Source organism: Halichoerus grypus, chromosome 13 (assembly GCF_964656455.1).
Source record: "Halichoerus grypus chromosome 13, mHalGry1.hap1.1, whole genome shotgun sequence".
In the NCBI taxonomy this organism is placed as follows: domain Eukaryota; kingdom Metazoa; phylum Chordata; class Mammalia; order Carnivora; family Phocidae; genus Halichoerus; species Halichoerus grypus.
In genome coordinates, this window is record NC_135724.1 from 90,619,576 (window position 1) to 90,632,034 (window position 12,459).

At 53.6% G+C, this 12,459-nt stretch overlaps 1 protein-coding gene across 5 annotated transcripts in view; it reads left to right on the top strand.

Moving 5' to 3' along the window:
* Nucleotides 1–1,214: 1,214 nt before the first annotated feature.
* AACS (acetoacetyl-CoA synthetase) overlaps nt 1,215–12,459 on the top strand; it is a 52,744-nt gene continuing 41,499 nt past the window's right edge. For 2 of the 5 annotated variants that reach the window (XM_036080974.2, XM_078061116.1), the window contains exons 1-3: nt 1,219–1,476; nt 7,938–8,041; nt 9,297–9,417. In XM_036080974.2, coding sequence (XP_035936867.1) covers nt 1,344–1,476; nt 7,938–8,041; nt 9,297–9,417 — 358 coding nt within the window. In that variant the 5' untranslated portion in view covers nt 1,219–1,343. Of the gene's footprint in view, nt 1,477–7,937; nt 8,042–9,296; nt 9,418–12,459 lie in introns of all 5 variants that reach the window. The other 3 variants (XM_078061118.1, XM_078061117.1, XM_036080994.2) reach the window with 3 other exon arrangements.

A 12,459-nucleotide genomic window follows, 5' to 3' on the forward strand; every position in this document is an offset into this window, starting at 1 on the left:
GGAGAAGCAGACTCCCCGCCAAGCAGGGAGCCCCATGTGGGGCTCGATTCCAGGACCCTGAGACCATGACCCCAGCCGAAGGCAGACACCCAACCAGCTGAGCCACCCAGGCGCCCCACCATCATCTCTTTCAACATCATCCTAACTGGTCTCCCTGCTTATATACCTGCTCCCTGAAATCTATTCTCAGTTCAGCAGCCAGAGGAATTCCTATTACACCTACAGTCAGAACATGACCCTATTCTGCTCAAAACCTTCAGCGCTCTCATCTTGCCCATCGTAAAAGCCGGTCTTCACGGTCCTCAGGAGCCCCTTGCGCGGCCACTCTTCCTTCATTGACTTTATCTTCTACCCCAGGTCTCTCAAGTCAAAGAAAAAGGCTGGACCCTTTACTAGTTCTCTAACCACACCCAACACTCCTGCTCAGGGCCTTAGCACCTGCTGTCATCTCTGCCTGGAAACCTTCCCCCAGATACTGAAGAGCTCATTACTCCTGTCACCTGCTTCAAGTTGATGGTAGACGTCACCTTTTCAATGGCATCTTCCCTGACGACTCTATTTAAATAGAAACACTCCTCCTTCCGTCTTTTCTATCGTTCCCTGCTTTCTTTCCATAGTACTTAATACTTTTTATTATATGAATAACAGTATACGTATTATCTATACGACACTCAGTGGTAATGCTACATATTTTACCGCACGCACTACACTGTGTATGACGTATATACGACATCCTCACCCCTTATCCCCTGTTGACACAGGGCAGGAACTTTGCTTCGTTCACTGCGGTATCCACAAAGCCCTGCACCTTGCCCGGTACCCAGCAGGCGCTCCGTCAATAATCCGCAGGAAGAACAAATCAATAGCGAATGAATGAGCACGGGAATGACCCAGCGCCTCCCGGCTTCCAGGGCTGCTTTAACCCCTTGACGCCCCAGGTGAGGATGGGGAGCTCGGCCGCAACGCGCCTGCGCGGCTCCACCCACCGCCCGCGGGTTCGAGTGCCGGCCGCAGCAGGGCGCGGCGGCAAGCACTCCTTTGCGAGGCTCGGCGGCAAGCACTCCTTTGCGAGGCTCGGCGGCAAGCACTCCTTTGCGAGGCTCGGCACCGGCGGAGGGTTACACGCGGAGGGGCGGGGCCTGGGAGGGGCGGGCCCGGATGGGGGCGGGGCCGGCCGGGGTTCCCGCAGACGGCGCCCGCGCCGGCGCTCAGTCGCGCTGCCTGCCACCGGTCCGCGCCGCTGACCCGCCGCCGCGGGACCCCGCCTGCCGCCTGCCGCCCCCCGCCCGGCCCCAGCCCCGGTCCCGGCCCCAGCGCAGCCCACGCCGCCCCCCGCCGCAGCCATGTCCAAGCAGCCGCGGGCCGGCCGGGAGGAGATCCTGGAGTGCCAGGTGATGTGGGAGCCTGACAGCAAGAAGAACACGCAGATGGACCGCTTCCGGGCGGCCGTGGGCGCCGCCTGCGGCCTGGCGCTGGGTGAGTGCGGGCTCCGCGGCCACCACCGCTCCCCCCGCCCACCGGGCCGTGGCCTCCAGAAGTCTGGCTCCCCCTCGGGGTCCGAAGGGCCCCCTGGCAGAGCGACCCCCTCCTGGGGACCGGGGCGCCCCCTTCTCCGGGGCGTTGCTGTCAGGGCCCCTCCTGGTTGTTGGAATAATCCCCTGATTCTCAGTCTCCCTGTTCCGGGGCTTGGAGGAGCCACTGGAAGTGGGGGCCCCCTCCCCAGGGGGTGGGGCACCCTCTGACGGTGGGGTTTTGCCCCCTTGTCTGTGCAGGACTCCTCCTGACTGTAGCATCTATGTCCCTGGGAGGGGTCTTCAGCCGCCCCCACTCGCCCCCACCCCTCCCCGGCCTTGGAACCTCTGGGGACTGAGATCCCTTGCTAGTCTTCCTACTTGTGAGGTGAGGTGCTCCCGGGGTCTTGCACTCTGGCCTGGGGGGGCTTCCTCCCAGACATAGGGTCTTTCTGACTTGTAGCTCTTCTCCTATGTTTGTGGGGGTTCCTTGCCAGCCAGTAGCCCCTTGTGTTGTCCCCTCCTAGTCCCCTCATCCTGAGCTTACTAAAGGGCTGCCATGGAATTCAGGCACCTAGGAGAAAGACAGTCAGGTAGAGCCTTTGGGATCGGGGCGGGACTCCTTCCCCTCCTGTTTACACTCCCAGCCCGCTGCAGAACCTAGCCACGGGCTCTCCCTCCAGCCAGCACCCTGGCTCTCAGAAACAGCCCGGCCTGGCTGCATGTGGGCTGGGCAGACGAGGCCCTTTTTCTGGGTGAGAAGCACCTGCACGTGCTTCCCTCCGGCTCTGGCTGGCTTGTCCGACTTCCTGCAGGACGTTCCCCACCTTCAGGGGTTTTCAGCTCCTCACGGCCACTTTCCTCCCCTTCGTGGCCCTCGGCTGGCTTCTGGGACTCCTGTGTTCCTGTGGGCGGCATCACCGTTCTCAGTCATCCTCACAGAAGTGGAGACTGGGTCGTCTGCCCTGCATAGGGGAGTCCTCAGCAACACTGCCTTCCTTCTTAATCCCCCCTTTTCGTGGGGGCCCTTGTTCCCTCTACCCCAAACACTGGCTGGTTTCCTGCTTCCTGCTTTTCCTTCCTCCTCCCTTCGGTACACCCTGCTTGCTTTGCCGGAGCACAGGTCTGACTTTGTCACTCCTTGGCTCAGAGGCTCACAGTGGCCCCTTGTTGACCGTGAAATTGGAGACAGTGCCACCTGGCAGCTTCCAAGCCCTCCACCGTAGGATGGGTGTCATAGCTTCCACGGAGCCCCTTCCCTTGGCAAACCCAGCTCTCTCGCTCTCCCTCCCTCCTGCTCACGAGACAGGGAGCACCTTGGAGACAGATGTGGCTTATTACTCGGGGGCCTTCCAGGTAGTAGTGGGTAAATTAATGTGTGTCTGGTTGGGGGAGAACAGACCTGATTCCTTCTCCCCCAAGAAGAGCCAGGAGTGGAACGTTTGTCTGTGTTACCTCCCCTCGATTCTGTCTCTTTCCTCTGGCAGCAGTAGTATGATATTCTTCTCCTGTGCTTAACTAGCCTTGGCACTTTAGGAAGTGAATGCACATGAGGTATGAGGTGGGCGAGACACATCTGACCTGACTACCTGGATTTCGAACTGGCTCCACCACTTCTGTGTGATCAGGAGGAAATCATCAGATCTTCTCGAGTCTCACTTTCACTGGCTGTAAAAATGGGCATGATGAGAGGACCTGTGTCAGTGGGTGGTGTGAGGGTGACAGGAGGCCCTCAGGCCCAGCGGTCACCTGCACCTGGCTGGTCCGTGGGTTGTTGTGTAAGCACTACTGAGCACTCCCAGTCGGCCTGCTCGGGGCTGGTGGGCTGGGGGTCCAGGCCCAGACTGGACCTGAAGACTTGGCTACGGCGGCTCACACACTGGGAGACTGCATAGGGAAAGCAAGATTTCCAACTTATTTTGAAAACCCAAAGGCCTGTGATGCTGGGTCTGTCACCATATGGTGGCAGTAAGCTGGACTGAGCGGGGTTCTCCTCTTGGTCTGGGGGTGCTTTAGAGCTTGATGTTTGTCTCTTTTTTTTTTTTTTAAGATTTTATTTATTTATTTGACAGAGAGAGACACAGCGAGAGACGGAGCACAAGCAGGGGGAGTGGGAGAGGGAGAAGCAAGCTCCCCGCTGAGCAGGGAGCCCGATGCGGGGCTCGATCCCAGGACCCTGGGATCATGGCCTGAGCCGAAGGTAGACGCTTAACAACTGAGCCACCCAGGCGCCCCTTGGTGTTTGTCTTTTACTCCTCTTCCACTCCTGATGTTTGAGCCAGCCTGTTGCTTCTCTCCCTTCCAGAGGCCGGGCCCTGGAGGTTTTGGGCTTTAAGAGCCAACTCACATGCTGCCTTGTTTTTGGTCATTGTCTTTGAATGTTTTCTCCTTTTGTCTGCTCTCCAAGTGCATGTAATTTGGACTTTCATTCTGTCTCGCCTTTCCATTAATTTGTGAGTATTCTAGTCACTTCAAGACTGCACCCTTGAACTTGTACCCCCCCACCCCCCGGGGTCTTGTGTGTAGTTGGTATGCAGTCTTGAGCAATGCTGTTGCCCGCATGTATAGAGAGAGAGAGCAAGGTACGCACCTTCACGGGTCGCTTCGGTGGTGTTCTGGTCCCGAGGATGGACGGCTGGGGGGCATTGTCCCGCCTGGCCACCTGGCCATGAGCCCGAACCCCCAGACCGAGGTTGGCCATTCAGGAGCTGCCCGACCTGGGTGGGCTTGTTCTCTTTCCCGCTGCCAGGGCCATTGGTTGGTTTATTGTCACTGCTTCTAGCGGAGCTCACCTGAGGACTCCCCGCAAGCCCACGTCGACCTGGGGGCCCTCAGGACGCGGACCCCCTGTGGAGCAGCCCAGCATATGTGCCTGTGGTGGGAGGCCTCTTTTGCAAGACCCCAGGGCGCACGCTGCACGCACCAGCGCCCCCTTGATTAGGGGAGTGACACCCGCTTCAAAGTACCTGCTGGTTTGGTGGCCTGTGCCCAAGCTACAGCTCAGTTCAGTGTTGGAGCAGCTGGGACAGCGTTTGCCCACAAATAGAAGGCTTGCTCCCTGTTCTCAAATAGCTCAAGTGTAGCTGGAGGAGAAAGCTCGTGCCGGCTAGCAGTGCGGCGAGTGAGTCGGGCCAGGCGCCAGCGCTCGGGCGGCCTGCTGTCGCCTCCCGGGCGCTCCAGTGCCTGCTGGCTCTGGCAGACAGGATCTTGAGCTGAGACCTGGAGGTGTGGGCTGGTCAAAAATCTCGTAGGTGGAGAGGAAGAAGGGGGTGAAGGGAAAGCAAGACTTGCACATTCAGATGCCTACGGGGACCCAGCAGGGGATGGGGATAATACCAGTCAACTTAGTGGGTGCTTTACACACGCATCCGCCGACTCCATCCTCCGTAACCTGGCCAGGTAGGTGCTGCTTTCACCCCCATTCCCCAGCTGGGAAAGCGGAAGCTCAGTCCTGGTTGGGACGTTGCAGCTGTGAGTAGCCCACCTGTAGTCTGTTTCCGGAATCGTTAGTCTGTGCCGCGGTGTGTGGCCTTGGGCATGTGGGTGAGGGTGGGGCGCGGCTGTCACCCAGCTCTGTAGCTGCTTGTCACTACGTGGTGGGACGGTGCCTTAGTGATCCGGGAGAGCAAGGCGGGGGCTGCGCTGTTGGGAGCTGGCCGCAGAAGTCACCCTTGGTCATTTCCATACTATGCTGTTGGTGACACCGATGAGTCCTGCTCAGTGTGGGGAGGGGACAGCACGGGGAGGTAAGGGTGGAGGTGAGAAACAGGAGCAGCCACAGCTGTTCTCTTGTCTCAGGAGAAGGCAGCGACACTGAATTTCATCTGAAACCTGACTTTAGTACGTTGACAGCTAGTTCCGGTTCTTCACGAGCAGCGTGCAGACTGAACCACACCGGCCTGTGGCGGGTCATCCGGGCTTTGGGGTGCTGCCTGTGAGTGGGGGCCGGAAGGGCGTGTCTGAAGAGGGGCCCCCGATGACTTGGCTGGGTCGTCGGTGGTGAAGGCTCTGCACCGAGTCCTTCCGCTTCTCTGCTGTCCTCTATGGTCCTTGTGATGTTGGGTTGCTGTCGAGACGCTCGGTCCCCAGATTGGCAGGCAGGTGGCATCTTCCTCCCTCGCGGATGCTGCGGGTGACTCACTCTCGATGGGCTTCTGCAGTCTTCAGTGGAGGTGTGGGTGTGAAGCCTCTGGTCCATCTCTCGTGTGAGCCTGAGGGAGTTTTTGGTGCCGGAACTCTCTGCCCTTTGTGAGGATCAAGGTGACGAAAAACAAACAAAAGCCTGGGAGAGAATGGAGCGTGGCCTGTTTGCCTAGTGCGGGCGGGGCGGAGGCTCCCTCTCCCGCCCACTTCTGGACCCGGAGTCCTGCTCATTAACGCTTCCGCGTACTTGCACAGCCCGTCTCCAGGCCCTCGCCCACCCCGTCCTGTGCTGGCCCGCTGTGGGTCGTGCTTCTGCAAGGTGACCAGCAGGGTTCTAGTGGCTGACACGCCAGGTACTTTCTCTCTGCCAAGCACTGTTCTTGGTGCTTCATGTGTTTTGACTCTTCCAGTCCTGACAGTGACCCTGTGACAAGTACCATTCTCTTCTTTCATGGAGGAGAAACTGAGGTCCAGAGATGACTGATTACTCATCTGAGCTCACATGGAAAGTGGCAGGATCTGAACCTGGATTGTCGTGCTCCGGAGCCTGTGTCTTTAAGCAACACGCTCTCCTGCTCCTCGGGGTCACTGTTGTTACCCCATCTTGCAGATGACAGTGTCCAGGCTCAGAGGGTGGAGCAGCTTGCCCACCATCATTGTATAGTAAGTGGCGGAGCCGAGATTCTAATGCAGGGCGTCCAGCCCAGCCCTGGGGCGCAGTGTTACCTCTCCACGGTCATGGGCGCATCCATGCCCTCCTTCAGTCAATTTCCAGGTGACACACAGGGAAACTGAGTCCCCGAGAGGCAGACTGGCCTACCTGAGGTCCCCAAGCGTGGCCTCTAGAGTCAGGGTTGGCCCCAGCCTTCCAGATGCCCGGTCCCTGGTGTTTTTCCCTGCATGGTTGGTTGACCTGCTCTTTGGCCTCTGGCTTGAGTAGGTGGGTGGGGCTGGAGGGCAGTTCTCCTGGGGCTTGGAGGAGGTGGCCTGAAGCCCCTGTTCCCTGATCACTGTGCGACCTCTGTCCTGCCTCTCCCCATTTCATCCTGGTGATCCTTCTCCATGCCTGCTGCAGACCCACTCACTCCAGCTCTCTTCAGCTGGGCTGTCCTGACCCTGCCCTTGCTGCCAGGGCCAGCCCCCTCCTCCTGCAGCATGCTCCTGCTCTCAGAGATCTCTCCCTTCCTCTGTGTACTCCCTCCCTACCCCCCAGGACTGGGAACAGGGAGGACCATTAAGTCTTTAGCTGACTGATGGCAGTGAGAGAATTCAGCCCAGCCATCATGTTAGGCCATTTTTTTCTGTTCCTGACACCCTGCTGGTCCTCTTCCTGTTGTTACCACATCCTTGGAGTGCCAGCATATGAATGGAGAGCCTACCGAAAATATGTGGCGATTAAAAAGGCCCAATGAGGGGCAGGGACGTTCTCCAGGTCTCAGGATTGGAATCAGGTGGGAAGAAGAGCAAGTTTCCATTTGTGTAAAAGCCCCATTTGTGTAAAAGCCGGAGAGAGGGATGTATTTACTCATGCGTAAAATCTGGAAGGACACACAAATCTCTTTAATTGGTTACTTCTAGGTAAGAAAAGTTAGATGATTGTGGGGCAAGATGGAAGGGACTTTTCCTGAATGACCTTCTACACTTCTGTTATCTTGAATCATATTGCTTATTCAAAAATCAAAATAAATACCTGTTCCTCCCTCCCCCAAACATTGTTACTGGCACAAGAAGTCATCAGTAAGCTCCTAGTTTTGCACTTCTGTGTTTTCAAATCTATTGGATATGGCTTTCCTGTTTGTATGGTATAATAACAGCAAGCTTAATGGAGTTCTGATTTGGTCCAAGGCCCTGTTCTAGCATCTGTCTCATGCATGTGCTTATGCTCATTTAAATCCTCCCAATAGCCCTGCCAAGAGGGGGTGCTACTAACCATCTCCATTTCACAGATGGGGAAGCCGAGACACAGTCTGCTCAAGTAACCTCCACAAGGTCGCACAGCTAATAACTGGCCAGGCCAGGATTTGCAGCCAGGCCTTCTGGCTCCAGAGTCCATGTTCTTAGGCATGCTGGTTAGGATATGGAACCACTGCCCAGGAGTGGTGGGTTTGCTCTGGGGGGTAAGAATTGGGATACCCCACCTCTCCCAGACCATTTCTTGTCAGACACCTTCAAACCGCTCAGACATAACTGTAATTCCTTACGTGTGTCCATCTTCTTATTGGACTGCCAAGACTTTCTTTCTAAGATTGGTTTGAGCCATGTGCCATTTTATTTTGTTTTTAGAAAATTATGATGACTTATACCACTGGTCGGTTGAATCATATCCAGACTTCTGGGCGGAGTTCTGGAAATTCAGTGGAATTGTCTTCTCACGCATGTATGATGAGGTAAGTAGGGATTTTACTTGTGTATTACCTTTTTATGGTTATGTTCCAAAATAAAGTGTTCGTTTTTGGGAATACTGAATCATATTTTCTTTTGATGCCTCGCATCAGTGGGAAAAAGTCATTGTTCTAGAGAGTTGGCAGAAAATTGTGTTGAGGTCACAGACTCCATGGAGACCAGGCAACCTCTGGACTCTGTGATGTGTGGATCTCGGGCCCTGTCCTGGGAACTTGGGCGATCCTACATGCAGGGCATAGTTGTTTTATTTTTATTTTATCTTAAAAAAAATTTTAATTGTGGTAAAAGACACATAACACAATTTACCATCTTTTTTTTTTTTCCACAATTTACCATCTTAACCATTTTAAAGTGTCCAGTTCCATGGTGTTATTAAATACATTCACATTATTGTTGTTTTTTAAATCGTCAGTAGTTTTATTATTTTTTAAACCTGGAGTTCAGGGAACGTTCCGACTCCTCATGCTGTCAGTCAATCTGGGGAAAGTGGGTCCTGTTACTCAAAGTATAACTTAATTGTGTTTTTGTGTGACTGTGGGGTGAACTGTTCTGAGAGGCTCGCCTGTGAATATGCACTTGGGGAAGGATATCAAGGTTCCAGCCCGTGGAGGAAGGAGGCTAGGGGCCTGGCTCTGGCCCTGGGGGGTTGTGGTGGGAGGGGCGGGAGGGTCCTGGAGCTCCGTCTCCCAGATTTCAGCGTGTGTGGTCAGAGCCTGCGGCATTGGGCAGGGGCCACACCTGTCTTACTTACTTTCTGGCACCCGCATCTCTCATAGAGTAGATGCTTCATACAGGTCTGCTGAAAGAGTTCATTTGTGGGGATGCTGTTTTCCTTTGGCATTCATTTCTTTTTTCTTTTTTTTCTTTTTTTTTTTAAACCTCATAGGGGAATAATTAGCCATGAAACCGTATATATTTAAAGTGCCCAACGTGATGATCTGATATACAGACACACTGTGGGATTAACACACCCATTGCCTCACTTTCCCTGTGGTGAGAACACTGAACATCTCCTCCCAGCAACTTGCACGTGTGAGATCCTGTCTGATGAACTCTAGCACACTGATCTCTTTTCGGTTCCAAGCCCAGAGGCCCATCCAGTGCTCAGTCTATGAAACGATCTAATGAGGCTTTGGGCCAGTGAGTTAGCGGGCTTCCCGGGAAGCAGAGTCACTTGTATTTATTCCTGGTGTAGATCTCATCTGGGTGCGTGTCTTGGTTTGCTGTCATTCTCCGTAGGTTGTGGACACATCGAAAGGAATCGCAGATGTCCCCGAGTGGTTCAAAGGCAGTCGTCTAAACTACGCGGAAAACCTCCTGCGGCACAAAGAGAATGACCGAGTCGCCCTGTATGCTGCAAGTGAGTCCTCACGGCCCCGGAGATGTCCCTCTCTCCGCGTCCTGCGCCAGGCTCACGAAGGGCCACGTGGCCGGAGAGGCTCCACACATCCAGATTGCCGTGTGTGTTTTCAAACACTGTTCTGGCACTTTTTTTATTGTGGTACAAAGTGCGTAACATTAAATGTACCGTCTGGACCATTTTTTTTTTTTTTTAAAGATTTTATTTATTTGACAGAGAGAGACACAGCGAGAGAGGAAACACAAGCAGGGGGAGTGGGAAAGGGAGAAGCAGGCTTCCCGCGGAGCAGGGAGCCCGATGCGGGGCTCGATCCCAGGGCCCTGGGATCATGACCTGAGCCGAAGGCAGACGCTTAATGACTGAGCCACCCAGGCGCCCCCCGTCTGGACCATTTTTAAGCGTACAGTTCGGTAGCGTTAGGTGCCTTCCCATTGCTGTGCATTAGCTCTGCAGAACGGTTCCATCCTCCTGTTTCGGCATGGTGTCGTCAGAGTCCATCCATGTAGTCGTGTGTGATAGGATTTCCTACCTTTTTGAGGCTGCATGATATTCCCTTGTTCGGATACCCCACATCTTGTGTGTCTTTTCATCTGTCACGGGGCACCTGGGTCACGTTCACCTCCTGGCTGTTGTGAATAGGCTATGACAAACATGGGTGTGCACATAGCTCCTTGAGGTCCAGCTTTGGATCCTTTTGGATAGATACCCAGAGGTGGATCGTATGGCGAATCTATGTTTAATTTCCCGAGGAACCTCCTCCACACTGTTTTCTGTAACAGCTGCCCTTGGCACCTTTCCGACATCATTAAGACCTCTGTTGACCTTTTCTTATTGCTGAGAAAGGGAGGGGACATTCATGTGATCATGTTTTTTTTTTTTTTTAAAGATTTTATTTATTTATTTGACAGAGAGAGAGAGACACAGTGAGAGAGGAAACACAAGCAGGGGGAGTGGGGAAGGGAGAAGCAGGCTTCCCGCGGAGTGGAGAGCCCGATGCGGGGCTCGATCCCAGGACCCTGGGACCATGACCTGAGCCGAAGGCAGACGCTTAACGACTGAGCCACCCAGGCGCCCCACATGTGATCATGTTTTATGGGAGAAATTGAAACACCAAATATGAAGTAACCAGCTCAGAGTCACCTGGACAGTTAGTGAGGGAACTGCAGCTAGAATCTCTGCCCGTTGACTTCTCCTTTAAAAAAAAAGCTTAAAGAATTTTCTAATTTATGTACTAAGCAGGCTCCGGAAGAGTTGGCATAAAATATTTGAAATAAACGAGGAGTTTTCTTAGTAAGGAGACACTGTGGTTGGCCTCCTAATTAATTAGGTTTTTGGTAAGCCTGAAGTTTTGTAAAAAAGTAACGTTGGATTTATATTGTATTGGTTAAGGTTTGAGGTGTTTCACGGTGGATTTTCCAGGTGACTATGTTTTTCTCCTTTGAGTAATAAAGCTTTACTTACTCATTTTAGACACAGCATGTGCTACTATGTTGTGAGGAAATAGGGCATCCGCAGGGGAGACTGAACTTCACTGGACCTTTGGTGTTCATGACTCATGGCTTCCAGTGTTGGGATGGTGACAGAATCTAATGCTGTCGAGCTGTCCACGTGTGTGGGATGGTCTGCTCCCTCTTTTGCAAAGGGAGCCCAGGTAGCTGTGCCCCCTGCCGTCACCTGCCCAATTCTTGTCTCTTGCCACCTGCTCTAGTCCTTGCAACCCTCGTCTACGTGACAAGTTACTATTTGTTGTCAGAAGTGGTGTTACAAGTCAGATAATTATGCTTGTCCAGGTAGTGCCTGAAATAGGGGTAGATGAGGTCTGGTAGCTGTGTGACCTTGGGTGAGCCCCTTAACCACTCTGAGTCTGTTTCTACCTCTGTCTAATGGAGAGGAGGAGAGTACCTATTCAGGAATATTGTAGAGCTTAAATGAGCGAATATGTATACTCGTGTATACAACAGTTTCCGCCGCAGGGGAAACGTGCATAGCTCTCAGTTGAGATTATACCTCTGAAATCCCTGTGTGGCTTTTAAATCCTGGCTGTTCCGTTCCTATCGTGGCTTCCTAGAGTGCATCTTCCAGGGATGGGGCCCAGGCTCACGTATATTTTTTAAAACCCACGGTTGCTTCTGATGCACATTGTTGGCTAAGAACCACAGAGTCTTGTCTTTATGTCGTGTTTGGGCTGTTCGGTATTATTCTGCTCCCTTCCTTGGTTCTTAGCCCAGATGCAGTTTGGGCTGAGCACGTAAGTAAGTAGCCTTGGGGATGGGGACACTACACGAGTCCTGCGTCTCTCCCTTGCTCTTTAAGGAGGTATTTGCATATCCATCCATCCATTCATTCACTCATTCTCAGATCTGTCTCAAATATCTCCTCAGTGCAAGGTGTTGGGAACATGGTGTTGAACAGGACGGCTGACATTGTAGTGGGATGAACGATAAATAAGAAAAAACATACAGATGGTCCCCAACTTAGGACTGTTTGACTTAATGATTTTTTTTTTTTTTAAGATTTTATTTATTCATTTGAGACAGAGATACAGACAGAGAGAGAGCATGAGCAGGGAGAGAGGCAGAGGGAGAGGGAGAAGCAGGCTCCTCGCTGAGCCAGGAGCCCGATGTGGGGCTTGATCCCAGGACCCTGGGATCATGACCTGAGCCAAAGACAGACGCTTAACCATCTGAGCCACCCAGGAGCCCCTGCCTTTATGATGGTTTAATGCATTCAGTAGAAACCATACTTGGAATTTTGAACCTAGACCTTGTCGCGGGCTCACAATCCACAGTCCCATCCTGTCCTGTGATGCTGGGCAGCGGCCGCCGCTCCCCGTCAGCCATGCGATCACGAGGGTCACAGACGCCACCTGCATCGTCTGTCATCGTCAATGCCTAGTCAGGTGATTTTGTCCAGTGGGAGGCTCACGTCGGTGCTCTGAGCACGTTGAAGGTGGGCCGGGCTGAGCTGTGGTGGCCGCTAGGAGAGGTGTGTGAAATGCAGGCACACTTTGAGCTAGAGCCAGTGGGCTAAGCCTTAGCTTTG